The sequence below is a fragment of the Anopheles aquasalis genome, chromosome 3, assembly GCF_943734665.1.
Source record: "Anopheles aquasalis chromosome 3, idAnoAquaMG_Q_19, whole genome shotgun sequence".
Classification (NCBI taxonomy): domain Eukaryota; kingdom Metazoa; phylum Arthropoda; class Insecta; order Diptera; family Culicidae; genus Anopheles; species Anopheles aquasalis.
The window spans coordinates 39,160,490-39,172,705 of NC_064878.1; the positions used below are offsets into that span (position 1 = coordinate 39,160,490).

Genomic DNA, 12,216 nt, shown 5'->3' on the forward strand with positions numbered 1-12,216 from the left:
ACGGGATTAACAATTAACTACCCGGCCGGGGGCCGGTGCGCAGCAGCAGCCATCAATCGATCAAGACACAAACGGTGCTCTGTTGGCGACCAAAAACCAAATCACCCTTCTTTTCTCGCTCATTAAACGGGAAGTGCCGAGAGTGAGGCCCCATTTCTGGTTAGCGTTCTCCGACCCTTTGGGGCGATGAAATGAGGAGAAATTGTGGGGGAAAAACGGGGGCTCGTGGGCAATTTTCTCGTGCCACAAATTTTGCGCAGCGTTCCAATTTTCGCATCGCGCATTGCGCCGTTTTGTGCGAGGTAAAGTGCGCGGCGATCGGGATGGTGAATTGGAATAAAACCCTCTCTGCCACTTGCAGGTGCTCCTCCATTTCTTTCTCCAGTGACACCGTTTTGCGAGCCCGAAAAACTAATTCCACCGCTCATCATCACCGGCGCACGCAGCAACGTAAGCGAAACGGGACGGTGATCGGGTGATGACTGGTGTGGCGTGGTGGTGTGGTGGTGGCGATCACAGTGGCACGCGATCCGTGACGGCACGCTGATTAAAAGGGAAAGCGCGCGCGCACACGCGTGTGTGACGTCAATGGTACAGCAACATGAGGAGATTGAGGTGAGAGGGGCGCTGATGTGAAAGCATATGGACTCGGGTCCTTCAAGGAGGGACCGCCGAAAATTGATATCAGTCCAAAAATGATTTAAAAAAAAAACCCTTTTCACAATTATTTACATCTGTTTTTTTAGGGCTTGGCTTCAAGAATTTAGTTAGACTGTTATGTCATGTTGTACTTTTTGTAATGTAATAAACGCTTCAATTTAAGTTTCTGTGAATTACATATTGGCTTATTTTAAATGAGGGTACAAGTTTTACAAAATGGCTAGATGTCTGCTTTAGTAGACAGAAAGGACAGGCTCTCATCGCGAACAGGACATTCAGTATCTTATTGTGTTAATTAATAAAAAAAAAATTAATAAAAAAAAATGCAGTAATTTTTCACAATATACTACAACACAAATAATAGAAAGGAGTTTCAATGTAGCAATGGGACTGAACACATTGAAAACGAGCTTCATCGATATCGCTCTATTCCTTTGTATCAAAAAGTTATGGACTAAAAATGTCAAAGAAATATTTCCGTACTATTTTATCTAAAAAAAAACAACAACAAATTAACTGCATGTTGATTCCATGTTTGTACCTTTAACCAATCGCTTTCACGCTCATTTTTTTCGAAGCAAATAGATGCTTTGGAGACATACACGTGTATGAATTAAAAAAACATATTTTCGCTATAATTAAAAATGATAATTTTTTGTAACTGTTCCGATCACTGAACAACAAATAGTATACCCACATTAATTCATCAATTAAAAAAGTAAAATGTTTTTGCGGTCGTTTTGAGTTTGAACATTTTTCTTTTTTGTTTTAATCTTTACGCCATCATAACATCCCATTGGCCAGCCGAGGGGAAACCCGTCTATTACTACGACGACAACAGTTGCGCCATTCGCATGCTTCAAATTGGCAAAACTCAGCGAAAGAGGGAGGTAGAAAAAAAGAGCGCCGGCCAGGTGGATGGAAACGAAAGTTGCCATTTTTGCGAACTTAATCAGCCTGGCTCGCTGCTGCTGCTATCTCGGTGAGAAAGGGGTGGAAGCTAATTTGCCATTTTGAGTGCCATCACCACTAATTTGCAGCCTCCTTGTCCACACTCTTCAGCTTCGAGTCGGTTCATCGCTTCACTTCAAAGCCATTCCCCCTCTGCCTTCTTATCGGCTCCTTAGAGCAATAGTTGTCGAGAGATGAGGTAGATGTGGGGCGCCCCTGGGGGGGGAGATATTGACAACCGTAGAGGAAGCTGTCGAAATCTAATCTTTCCCACAGCCAATTCCCAGCCAGACCCCGTGGCCACTACTACTCCCGAGCTGGCTGGCACCTGATTTGTGATTTATCGTGTCGTTTATTGCCCTCCCCGCCAATAATAACGACCAACGACCGAAGGCACCCATCCAGCGTGCTCCATCGCCCCCTCCTCCCCTTTACACAATGCGCTCCCATTCACGACAGCCTATTTATACCCTCCAGGCCCTCCAGCCTGCTGGTCATGGTGGTTACAAAGCTTCCGATTCTTTCACAATTTACGATCTCCTCCAATCTGCCCGCCCGCCCGCCAGCCAGCAGCCAAAGTTCGAAACCTAGTCACCCCATACTCACCTCCCCCTCTTGGGGCATTAGAAATGCAAATCTCTCGGCACACAAAGCGGCGACACTCCCGCCACACACCTCCGCATCACACTCAACCACTCACTTAATGTATGCACCACACACCCCCGGCAGGCGATCAGCAGAGAGAGGTCTGGAGGAGGAGGAGGAGGAGGAAGAGGAGGTGTTTTATGGGACACTTGACACCCCGTCCGATCGCGATAACCCTCTCTCTCTCTCTCCTCTTCCGGCGGCCGCTGCTAGTAGCAACTCCATTAGGAGCGTTGCGTTTGCTAGTCCGGAACTTTTTCGTCCATTTCTCTCTCTCTCTCTCTCTCTCTCTCTCTCTCTCTCTCTCTCTCTCTCTCTCTCTCTCTCTCTCTCTCTCTCTCTCTCTCTCTCTCTTCATCCTGATCAGCCGTTTCTTTCCCAAATGATCAGTAGTTCGCTTACCACTTCGCTTACTAATCGATCTCCCGGTGTGATCGCGATGAGCGAAGCATCTAGAAAGGAAGTTTAGTTCCCTGATGTTGTGTGTAGTGGATTCCCAAGAAAGGAAGTTGAACAATGAATTAGCACAGCACAACAAATGATGGGGCCAATCGATTTAACTCCGTTTATGGACACACACCTTCTGGTTAGGCGGAAGCGCAACAGCATCCACGTTACATAAACGGGGAGTTTTTTTTTCGTCATTCCATGTGTCGTGCCCGTTCCGCGGTCGGTAGCCGGCGCGTGTGGGAGGTGTACGACTGGCTGCCAACACGCTGCCAGGTGCTGCACCCTTCCCCCCCCCCCCCCCTCTCTCAGGAGATCGCATCATAAACAAAACAACTCAAACTCACGAAACACAGGGAACGTGTGTCGCCCAGACGCTCGATTCTCAACGCTCGAGTTATTTATTGTGTCATTACGGTAAACAACCGTCTACCGCCCACCATCACCCTCCTCCTCCTCTCCCTGATTAGCTGGAGCATTGGATTTCCTTTGGCAAAACCGTGGCACCGCAACCAGTCAGCCAGCCAGCCAGCCCCCAAGTTGCGGTGCGAAATGATCGAAGCAATCGCAAAAACAAACCGTGATCTTGAGCAGCAGCTGGAACTGTAGTCAATACTGCTGTTGCTGTGGCCCCCTGGGTGTGATGATGGCTCGAGAGCAGCCCCACGACGATCACACGGATCACGAACACGACCGACGAGGTTAAGACAGTCAGACAGCCGGAGAGATCGCGTCATGCTAACGGGGAGGGGGGGGGGGGGGGCTTACGGGAGCGCGAGTGGAAAGAAACGCCCGCGACACATTCGCAGCAGGCAAAAACGAGGGCGTGACGAAAGCTGGATATTATAATCCACCACACACGCAGGCACAACACCCGGTAGGATGGGCCAAAAGTACGCCAAACGATCACGTCGTTATGTTCTTCCGCTAACCGCTCCCCCCCCCCCCCTCCAATAAGACACAAACACCCAAAAGTATGATCGTAGCGCAATCATTGTAGCGAGGTTTTGAATTGAAACAAAAAAGAAACGGATCCACTTTAGTCACACACCAGCTCAGGCGGTGGGCAAGGCGCCTGGTGGAAGGAGAGTAATGACTCGACGACGCGCTGCTCGCGAGGGGCTCCCATCATGATGATCAGCATGATGTGATGTGATGTGGTTCGCGGTGGTCTGGCTTTTTTTTTTGCGGAAGCATAACCCCGTTTTGTGCTAAGCTTTCCAGGGGAGGTGGCTTGAGAACTTGAGAAATCATACGCCCGCGGAAGTCTTGTCATCAGCTTCCGCCCACCCGGGCCCGGAACCATTGGGAGGACAAGACCGGCATCAGCGGATCAGCATTACCGTTTGCGCTATGTGCGGATTTTGTAGACTTGCTTTTGGAGGAAAACCTTGCAAAGGTTTCTACTGGAAAGATCCAGTATGATGAACTTTATGATACGAAACGAGATATCCTAATGTACGCTTGAAGAATAATCGATGCGCCATGACAAACCCATTTCCTAAATTGTAGAAACATTTCGGAGATAAGGCCATTTGTGTTTTCTTGTATCGGCACGAAACATCAGATAAGATAATCAAAAATATCGGTCAGACCACTGTGTTCTTATAATTCGTCTCCTTGTAAACAGTGGTATGATAAGACAAGATAAAAATGCGTTACCAGGACGTGCTTTATGTGTTCTTTAGTAAGTACCTATGTGACTCTTCAACAAAATAAATCCCATCGAAAACAACACAAGCTATACCATTGGTCGAATTATAGCACCTGTATTAATGCCGATAAACAAGGAATAACTAAAGAGATTTAAGCGCTTCTGTCTGTGATCCTGTTCAACATGCAAAGAAATTGCTACTAAAAATGAATCTATTGCAGACAGACCATTCTCAGCATTCCTTTTTTTTTTGTAAACGTATCTTTTTCCGAATTCTCCAAATCAAGAGGCCACATAACCATCGGTACAAACCTAGAGGTTTGCAAGGAACTTCCAATCATAACGAGAAATAGCTCTCCAGAGAAAGTGCTTTGATCTACAAAGGGAATTGGGTTTTCGGGTTTTCATTTTTTTTTTGCCAACCATCTTCAATCACCATCCTTGACTTGAACGGGGATCGGGAACGTTCCCGAAAGCCCGGATTCAATCGTTGCCACAGCGTACACGCCAATGATGCAGACACAGCAGATGCCACACGGGAGTAACTCAGCGTTGCGTTGCGAGTTTTCAGAAGCCGGTGAAGTCGGTTCAGCGTTCCCGGCATGAAACACATATCTCGCGGCCACTCTTCTTGACCAGATATTGAATAATTATGCTATTATTAGGCCAGATGCGAGCGAGACACGGTCTGGGTTGGCCGGTGGGTGAGTGCGTGTTTGTGCTGGCGCGCGTGCGTACTCGCTATCTTGCGTATAGACCCCGACCGCAGACCACGCGCGAAGATCGCCGCAGACCACCGGCGATCCACTGTTACATCATGGGGAATGAGAATGTGGCGAGAACACGGCTCACCATCATCCGATCCGAGGGATATTGGCAAATTGTTCCACGATCAACACTTTGGGAACATCTGATGATAAGTGATGGAACAAGTTGTTTATCTGCAACGAATACTCGATTCGAATAATTAGGATCAATCGAATGATGAAGACCAAAAACATGAAATAATTGTTCTGAAAATATCTTTTGGAACCTAATCTGCTGGAAGCTGTGGTATGGTGTGTGCTTTACCACAATTTCATCGCATTCCATTTCAAGTTAAGAAGCCTATAACTTGGCGTCTAATCTGAATTAAGAAGTGCTATTACATCCGCGTACCTAGGACGTCAATATGTTGGATTAAGATAAACAGATATTAAGATATGTTGGATTAAGATAACTTAATTGACGATAAGCCAATTGCGGCCTTTCTAAATGATCATAAGCATCTGATACGCTGATTTTCCTATTCTTTACAACAGTAGGATCAAATTGATCCTACCCCAACACGCGAAGAGCGCTTGATTCCTCACAATGCAAATTGGTCTGAAAATTGTCGGTCCTGGTGTGCAATGTCTTACTAGATCAACTGGCACTTTGCAAGATCGAACAGTCGCTACCAAGGACCGGCTCATCTGCACTCATCGACCTCCGCCGTTCTGCAACCGAGTATACGAAGCTCGTTGATCAAGTGCTCAACTTGATCCTACTTATCCAGCTCACTAACATCGTACTTATGCATTGTCTGTTCCTCTTCTACATCTTCAAGGTACGTAGCATCTTTATATCTACCATCGACGAATGTATTGCAGAACTTTGACCCTAGAGTCGTCTACATGCTGATAGCACTGACCATCGAGTGAAGCTCCGACTCCGCTTAGTGTGGTACTTAATGGCACTGGAATCCCTTTGCTGTGATGGGAGATCATTGATTTTTTTCCTTGATTTCCGATTTAGCAAACATATTTAATCGGTTATAGACTGAGCAATATAAGCTAGCTAATCGTAATAGATACACCACCAGCTACTGACGATGATACGACACAAGAATAAACCAAGAGCCATTGCCGTCACTAGGATTGACTTAATAAGTGTTGACATATCTAAAACCAGTCTATAAACGGCCATATACAAATAAACTGCATAGTGAAACGATAGTTCCAGCTAATGAGAATAATCTTGTCGTATTATTTCAAATTTAATGGATAAAATTCTAAATTTGAGGAAACTGAAGAAAGGGACGATGGAACGAATGGTGGACATTACGTGGTAATTGATGTATCTTTGGAATCCTCTGGATTATTCAGAAAACCCCGAAAACGATTGTTAAATCCATGATTACACCCCGTTACACTGCTTCATTACCTCCCGGTGGCGCTAGTACCAAACACTTGCTACTGATTACCAATGACAACCTTACAATTTCGACCCGAATGGGTCATGAATAAACGAACAGATTTGAATGATCCACACAGTGCCGCCACAACAGCACAAACTCCCATCAATTATACTCCCTATCAGTTAAGGGGAAAAGTCCCCTCTGCTTCTGCTCTCTTGGAAAGTATTTGAACCTCACCGCCAGCAACGGACAGAATCAGTCATCCTCCAGCACTCCACAAAAAAGGTGTAGCGCGGGCGCACGGGCGGGCGGCAGCGATGAAGAAGCTTCTCAAGCGTACCACGGCCGACGACTTTCGCGTGATGCCGTACAATCTACGTTGGTTTACCGTGCTCGGGATAGGCAGCTCACCGAACGATCGCCGACTGTACCGTTTGGCGGTGGCGCTCGGCCTCACCGTGGTGGCCATTATCCTCCCGAAGCCGATCCGCATCTCGGACCAGCACCCGCGGTTCGAGTCGATCGTCCGCAGCGTGGCCGAGCTGCTGTTCGGTGTGCTCGGTTTCCTCACCATCATTATAGTGGCCAGCAAGTCGGAACCGTTCCGCCAGGTGATTCAGAAGCTGGAACAAGCGCTCACCTCATGTGCGTATCGCATGCAGCACCAAAAGTGGTACGCCAGAAGTGGGGGCTGAAGATCACTCAATCGCTTGTTCGCTCTTTCTCTCTCTCTCTCTATCTCTCACGACAGTTCGCGATCGCGATGATCAGTGCAGCCGGTTGATCGTCAAGGTCAATGGTGGTATCTATCGGTTTAGCGTAGCATTCGCCCGGCTCAACCTTTGCTACATGCTCCTGTTCAACCTGGTGCCACCGGCCGTCAACTATCCTTACTATCTGCACCATCTCCTGTCCGCCACCAGCAGCAACAAGACGCGGACGGTCGAGTTTATGCTACCGCTCGAGCAGGACTTTTATGGTCTCGATATCCGCCACAACATTCTGCACTACAGCGTGTTCTGGCTCGTAACCTGGCCGGCCTGTACCTTCACTACCGTGATCCTGTGGTGCAAGGGCCCGCTCTTCATACTGATACGCTACAACACGCTCCTCTATCAGCTGGTGAACTGTATGCTCCGTGAACTGGGCGCCGCCACTGTGAATGGTGTATCGAAAAGCCGACGGCGGCTGCTCACCTGGAAGCAACGTCAGCTCGTGCAGATCGTCGAACTACACCGGACGGCGATCGAGTGTACGAAGCTGCTCGATAGCATCTTGCGGCTCGTGCTGCTGATCCAGTCCGTGGGCTGCCTGCTGATGTGGTGCCTCATGCTGTACTACATCAGCCGCAACGCGAACCTGAACGTCCTGAATGTGGTCGTGCTGACGCTGTCGATCGTCTTCGAGATGTGGTGCTGGTCGTACCTTGGCCATCAGCTAACCGAAGAGGTACCGCGTTCCTTTCCCTTTTGTTTGTTCTGCTAATCTGCTTTCTGTCTCCACACTTGCACTGCTCCAGAATGCCTCGATCGCTAATACCGTGTACAGTAGCTGCTGCTGGTACGATGAACCGCGGGTACTGCAGAAGAGCTACCAGCGGATTATGATGCAGGCCAGCAGTCGAAAGGCAACCATCACGGCTGGTCGGTTCTATAACGTCAACATTGTCACGTTCGCCCAGGTGAGAGCACCACGGAGCTTTGGGAGGGGGTGAGAGCGAAAAGGATTTTGGGGACGCCCGATGGACGCTAGTAGCATTCCTGCGTTCCTTTCTTCCTTCCTTCCTTTCCCACAGCTGGTCAAAACCTCGTACACGTACTACATGATTATGAAGGAAATCTTTTAAACCAAACGGGGTCCCCCCGTATATGCAAATGATCAAATCGAGCCCGTATCACCGTCACACCCCTGGACAGGCATCCAGGTGATGTTATTTTGTGCAAATTCCCAACCGCAAGACCACCCCAGGTGAGTAGTCCCTTGGGCGGTGGAAGAACACGTGCACCAGATCCAACCGCCTCCTTCCCCACCCCCTTTAAAGCTAGCTTTATTCAGCGTAGGCCCCAAACCAAAGCAAAAGACGTAAACAGCTAACAGCGACCGATCACCGAACACACCTACGCCACAAACTGCCACAACCGCGCCAAATGGCGAGTGATGATAGCGTGCGAGCGTGCGAACGGGCGGATATGGCGTTGGCCAGAGATTTACGGACTCGAAATCGAAAACGGCAGCGGCAACACCCGGTGGTAACGTAGCCGGGCGAGAGCAGGACGCACACGGACTGGCGATCAGCGACCAGTGATGTTGGGGGGCCAAGAAGTATTTCGTTCCTTAAATTCCTGCCGCATTTTCTTCAGCAGGAACGATGACGATAAATATGGGAGGAACAGTGAGCACAGTGACCGTCGTCGTGTCCGATCGTTTTCCGTCGACGGCGGGGTGTAAATATGTGTGTCACCTTTTTTAAAATTAAAAACACCGTGACCGGCCGGCCGTCATCGGCCGCCACACCGTCGTAATGGACAATGTGCCGGTGTGCATTGCATACCGGCGGTGAACTCATCTGTTGCTGTTCCTGTTGCTGCTCTGCACAGCAACCCACGGAAAAGCCGTCCGGTAACCCGGTCCGGTGGCCGTGTGTATATTGATGTGGAAAAATTCCAAGAATGCCGCTCAAGATGCGGATTGGTTCGGGGTGCCGGCCAGGTTTGGTTTGTAGTTTTTGGAGATTTCCGTTCGTTGCCAGGAGCAGCGAGGAGTGAATGATTATTGATGAACCGCAGAGCACGAAGCAATAGAATCATCCTGTTCTGGTAGAATTGGTTCAAACTCATTGAAAAACAATTTTAAAAGGAAAGCTGTTAACTAATTTAGTAGGTAAAATCCCACATTTTCTTGATGAATATCACAACCATGTCATAGTATGCTGAATCAGTTTAATGTTCTCTGAAAGTCCAATAAGGAGCCTTCTGGACTAGAATTTAAAAAAAATTACTCCAGTGGGAAATAAATAGGAATGTCCTCAGCTAGACATAAGTTTAGATACTCCTGCACAGCATATAAAGCAACCTGGTTTTATGTAGAAGTGACTGTTTAGAGATAAACTAAACAATTATTTTTATTAAAATATTGAACCATTTTAATGATAAAGCTCACAAAAATGTGGTCCCGTACTTAGAAGATTATTTAATATCAAGATAGACTTATGCATTTAAATTGATGAGAAGCATCAGTATGGTTAAAATTTAGTTTTGATTTCAAGTAACAATTAATGTTGTGATAAAATGTAGATTTTTTCCATAATGATCAGAGTAAACAACAGAGTGTTATTATTATTATGTTTAAAGATGAAGAAATCCAGTTTTGATCCCCATGGATGCCAAAATGAGCGTCTTAAAACATTCATAAATACATTTAAAATAGATGTATTAAAATCATTTTGCCAGTATTAGAGTAGCATTTTACAAATGCTGAACACAGCAACAAATAATAAAAAAATTAGGTTTCCTAAAAAAGACCCCATTTTGTAATCTCAAATCCATCACAGGGCTCTCGTTTGATTCCATGACTCTCCATAGAAATCAGAAGAAGCATATTTTGTACGTTCAGAAAAAAAAATTAGAATTTGATGAAGAAGTCAGTAGTAGACCTTAACGAAGACGGTAACATAGCGGTCCAATATTAAACGATGTTAGAAAATTTAATACTTGAATAAAAGCGTTTGTGAACAAACGCTGCATCAATCAAATAATCCCCACAATGCTCCCAACAGTGTCTCATTTATTGCTTCCGGTTGGAAAGGTTAATTTCTCTCCGTTCTAAGCCAGTCCCGCACCGTGTCCTGTCTGCTGGCTAGCCACAATGTTCTAGTGGCATTCGCACTCCCAGAGTTGTAATTTCACTTTCCACATGTCCACGTGCGGCTGTGCTGGTTTGGTCTGCGGTCCTACCGAGACACCTCGCAACCGTCGCAGCTCCATCTACACAGCGAGGACGGAAGAAGCCCGATTTCGAACATCTGAATGTTGCGACGAAAGACCACCACCGTCACGGATGGACGGAATGAAAGATAGAACGGCCCCCGACGGCGAAAGTGTGAGCATCAGAGCGTCATACAGGCACGCACGCACACAAACGGGGCGATTTTCCGGCACCGAAACTATATTTTTAGAACATTTCGTACGAGCGATCCCCGTCCGACCAGCGGCCTCACCTCACCACATCCTCATGCACGCACGCATTGCAACCGGAGCTCACCTCTATCCCGCGGTGGTGGTGGTGGTGGTGGATGCCAGACAGCATCGGGCGCACACGTAACATGATGACAATCGATTCACACTTCTACCGGGAGTGGCCGGATGGATGCTACACTTTTGCATCGACCAGCATCTCGAGTCGCACAAGAGACAACGCTTACAAGGAGAGCAAGCGGAGGGAGTGATAATTTTTGGTCGACATCGGAGTAGCAGTGATCAGATGAGTCTGCTGTCCGCCTCTACCGCTACGATGTCATCATCCGTCCCAAAGGAATCTCGCTGCGCGCATCGCAGCACAACGATAATTTAGAACAAAATAACCGAGACCGGGACCAATTGACTGACCAACCCGAGGGGGGCCGAACGGCACACAATCAACCTGATGGCGTGGAGTGGTGGTTTGGACCACGGCGACCACGTTGTGGTTTGGAGTTGGTGCGTGGCACTCCTGGCACGTAATGAGTGTGCTAGCGAGCGAGTCCATCCCGCCCGTCCAGGTCCCCGATCAGTCCTCGTTCGTTGTCAGTCAATTGATTTAATTGTTGACACTAATTAGTGGTTATTAAAAATTATTCATTCCTACATCCCACTGTGCTGGTGGTGGTGGAGCCAGCCTGCTTCTGATTGCAAGTTGTTTGTGGCATCGAGGCAACGGCATCGCAAATCCGCCATCGATCGTCGTCAGAAGGTGGATCAGATGTGTTCTGCCCGAAAATACACCAAAAATCTCATCTCATCTTAGACCATATCTCGAAGGCACGGTGGTTGTAGCTCGAGCTTTTCGAAAAGAAAAACATTAAACGTGAAAGGCAGAACCCGAACCCACTGCTCGCTTCTGTGCAGCTGTAAGGCTTCCAACCCCAGCATAAGAGTAGGAAGGCTACCATTGTACGCAAATGCACCACGCGTCCAGTTGTTGTACATTCATCCAACACCAGCTACTAACCGTAATCAGGCTCAGGATATCGGATGACAACGAATAAACGAAAGAAATGGAAGCAGGATAGCGAATTGGTGGCGAATACTTTAAGGGGGCGTGCTTCGGTAATTTCTGGCCACAAAAAAGGCTCATTTTTGACGATTTTTTGTGACGTAACCATTTAACTTTATTTTTTCAAGTGAATGGCATATTAAAACGCAAATTTTTACGAATATTTAGTTCTATTTAGGGGAAGATTGAAAAACTTCATCCATGGCATCACATTTATGAAGCTGCATTTGCAAAAAGGTACTTTTTCCAGTGCCCATCGTAGCTGCGTGATGGGTCATCAGAAAAATACAAATCGATACTCGTTTGAAAGGTTATAAGTTTATGCAGGTAGCCCCGACGAGTTTTTGTAGAATTTCCTATTTTTCGATTTTTGGCAGTTTTTTGAAGTTGAAAAAGTAATGCTTTTTGCGATTTTGCCTACAAAACCGAGTTTTACATAATTGTTTGAAAA

General features: G+C 47.2%; 2 protein-coding genes across 8 annotated transcripts in view; one reads left to right on the plus strand and one right to left on the minus strand.

Moving 5' to 3' along the window:
- The window catches only part of LOC126578747 (protein phosphatase 1 regulatory subunit 12A), a 67,237-nt gene that overhangs the window by 44,670 nt on the left and 10,351 nt on the right, over positions 1-12,216 (minus strand). The window lies entirely within an intron of this gene.
- LOC126578760 (odorant receptor 67d) lies at positions 6,833-8,361 on the plus strand. Its single transcript, XM_050241650.1, has 4 exons — positions 6,833-7,160; positions 7,267-7,964; positions 8,035-8,196; positions 8,311-8,361. The coding sequence occupies exons 1-4, from the start codon at positions 6,833-6,835 to the stop codon at positions 8,359-8,361; spliced, it is 1,239 nt and encodes a 412-aa protein (XP_050097607.1).

Bases quoted from the DNA above. Each gene is read 5' to 3' on its own strand.
- LOC126578760 (XM_050241650.1), top strand. From the start codon at position 6,833: ATGAAGAAGCTTCTCAAGCGTACCACGGCCGACGACTTTCGCGTGATG. The intron at 7,161-7,266 runs GTGCGTATCGCA...CTCTCACGACAG, and splicing joins GGAACAAGCGCTCACCTCAT to TTCGCGATCGCGATGATCAG. The intron at 7,965-8,034 runs GTACCGCGTTCC...GCACTGCTCCAG, and splicing joins GCCATCAGCTAACCGAAGAG to AATGCCTCGATCGCTAATAC.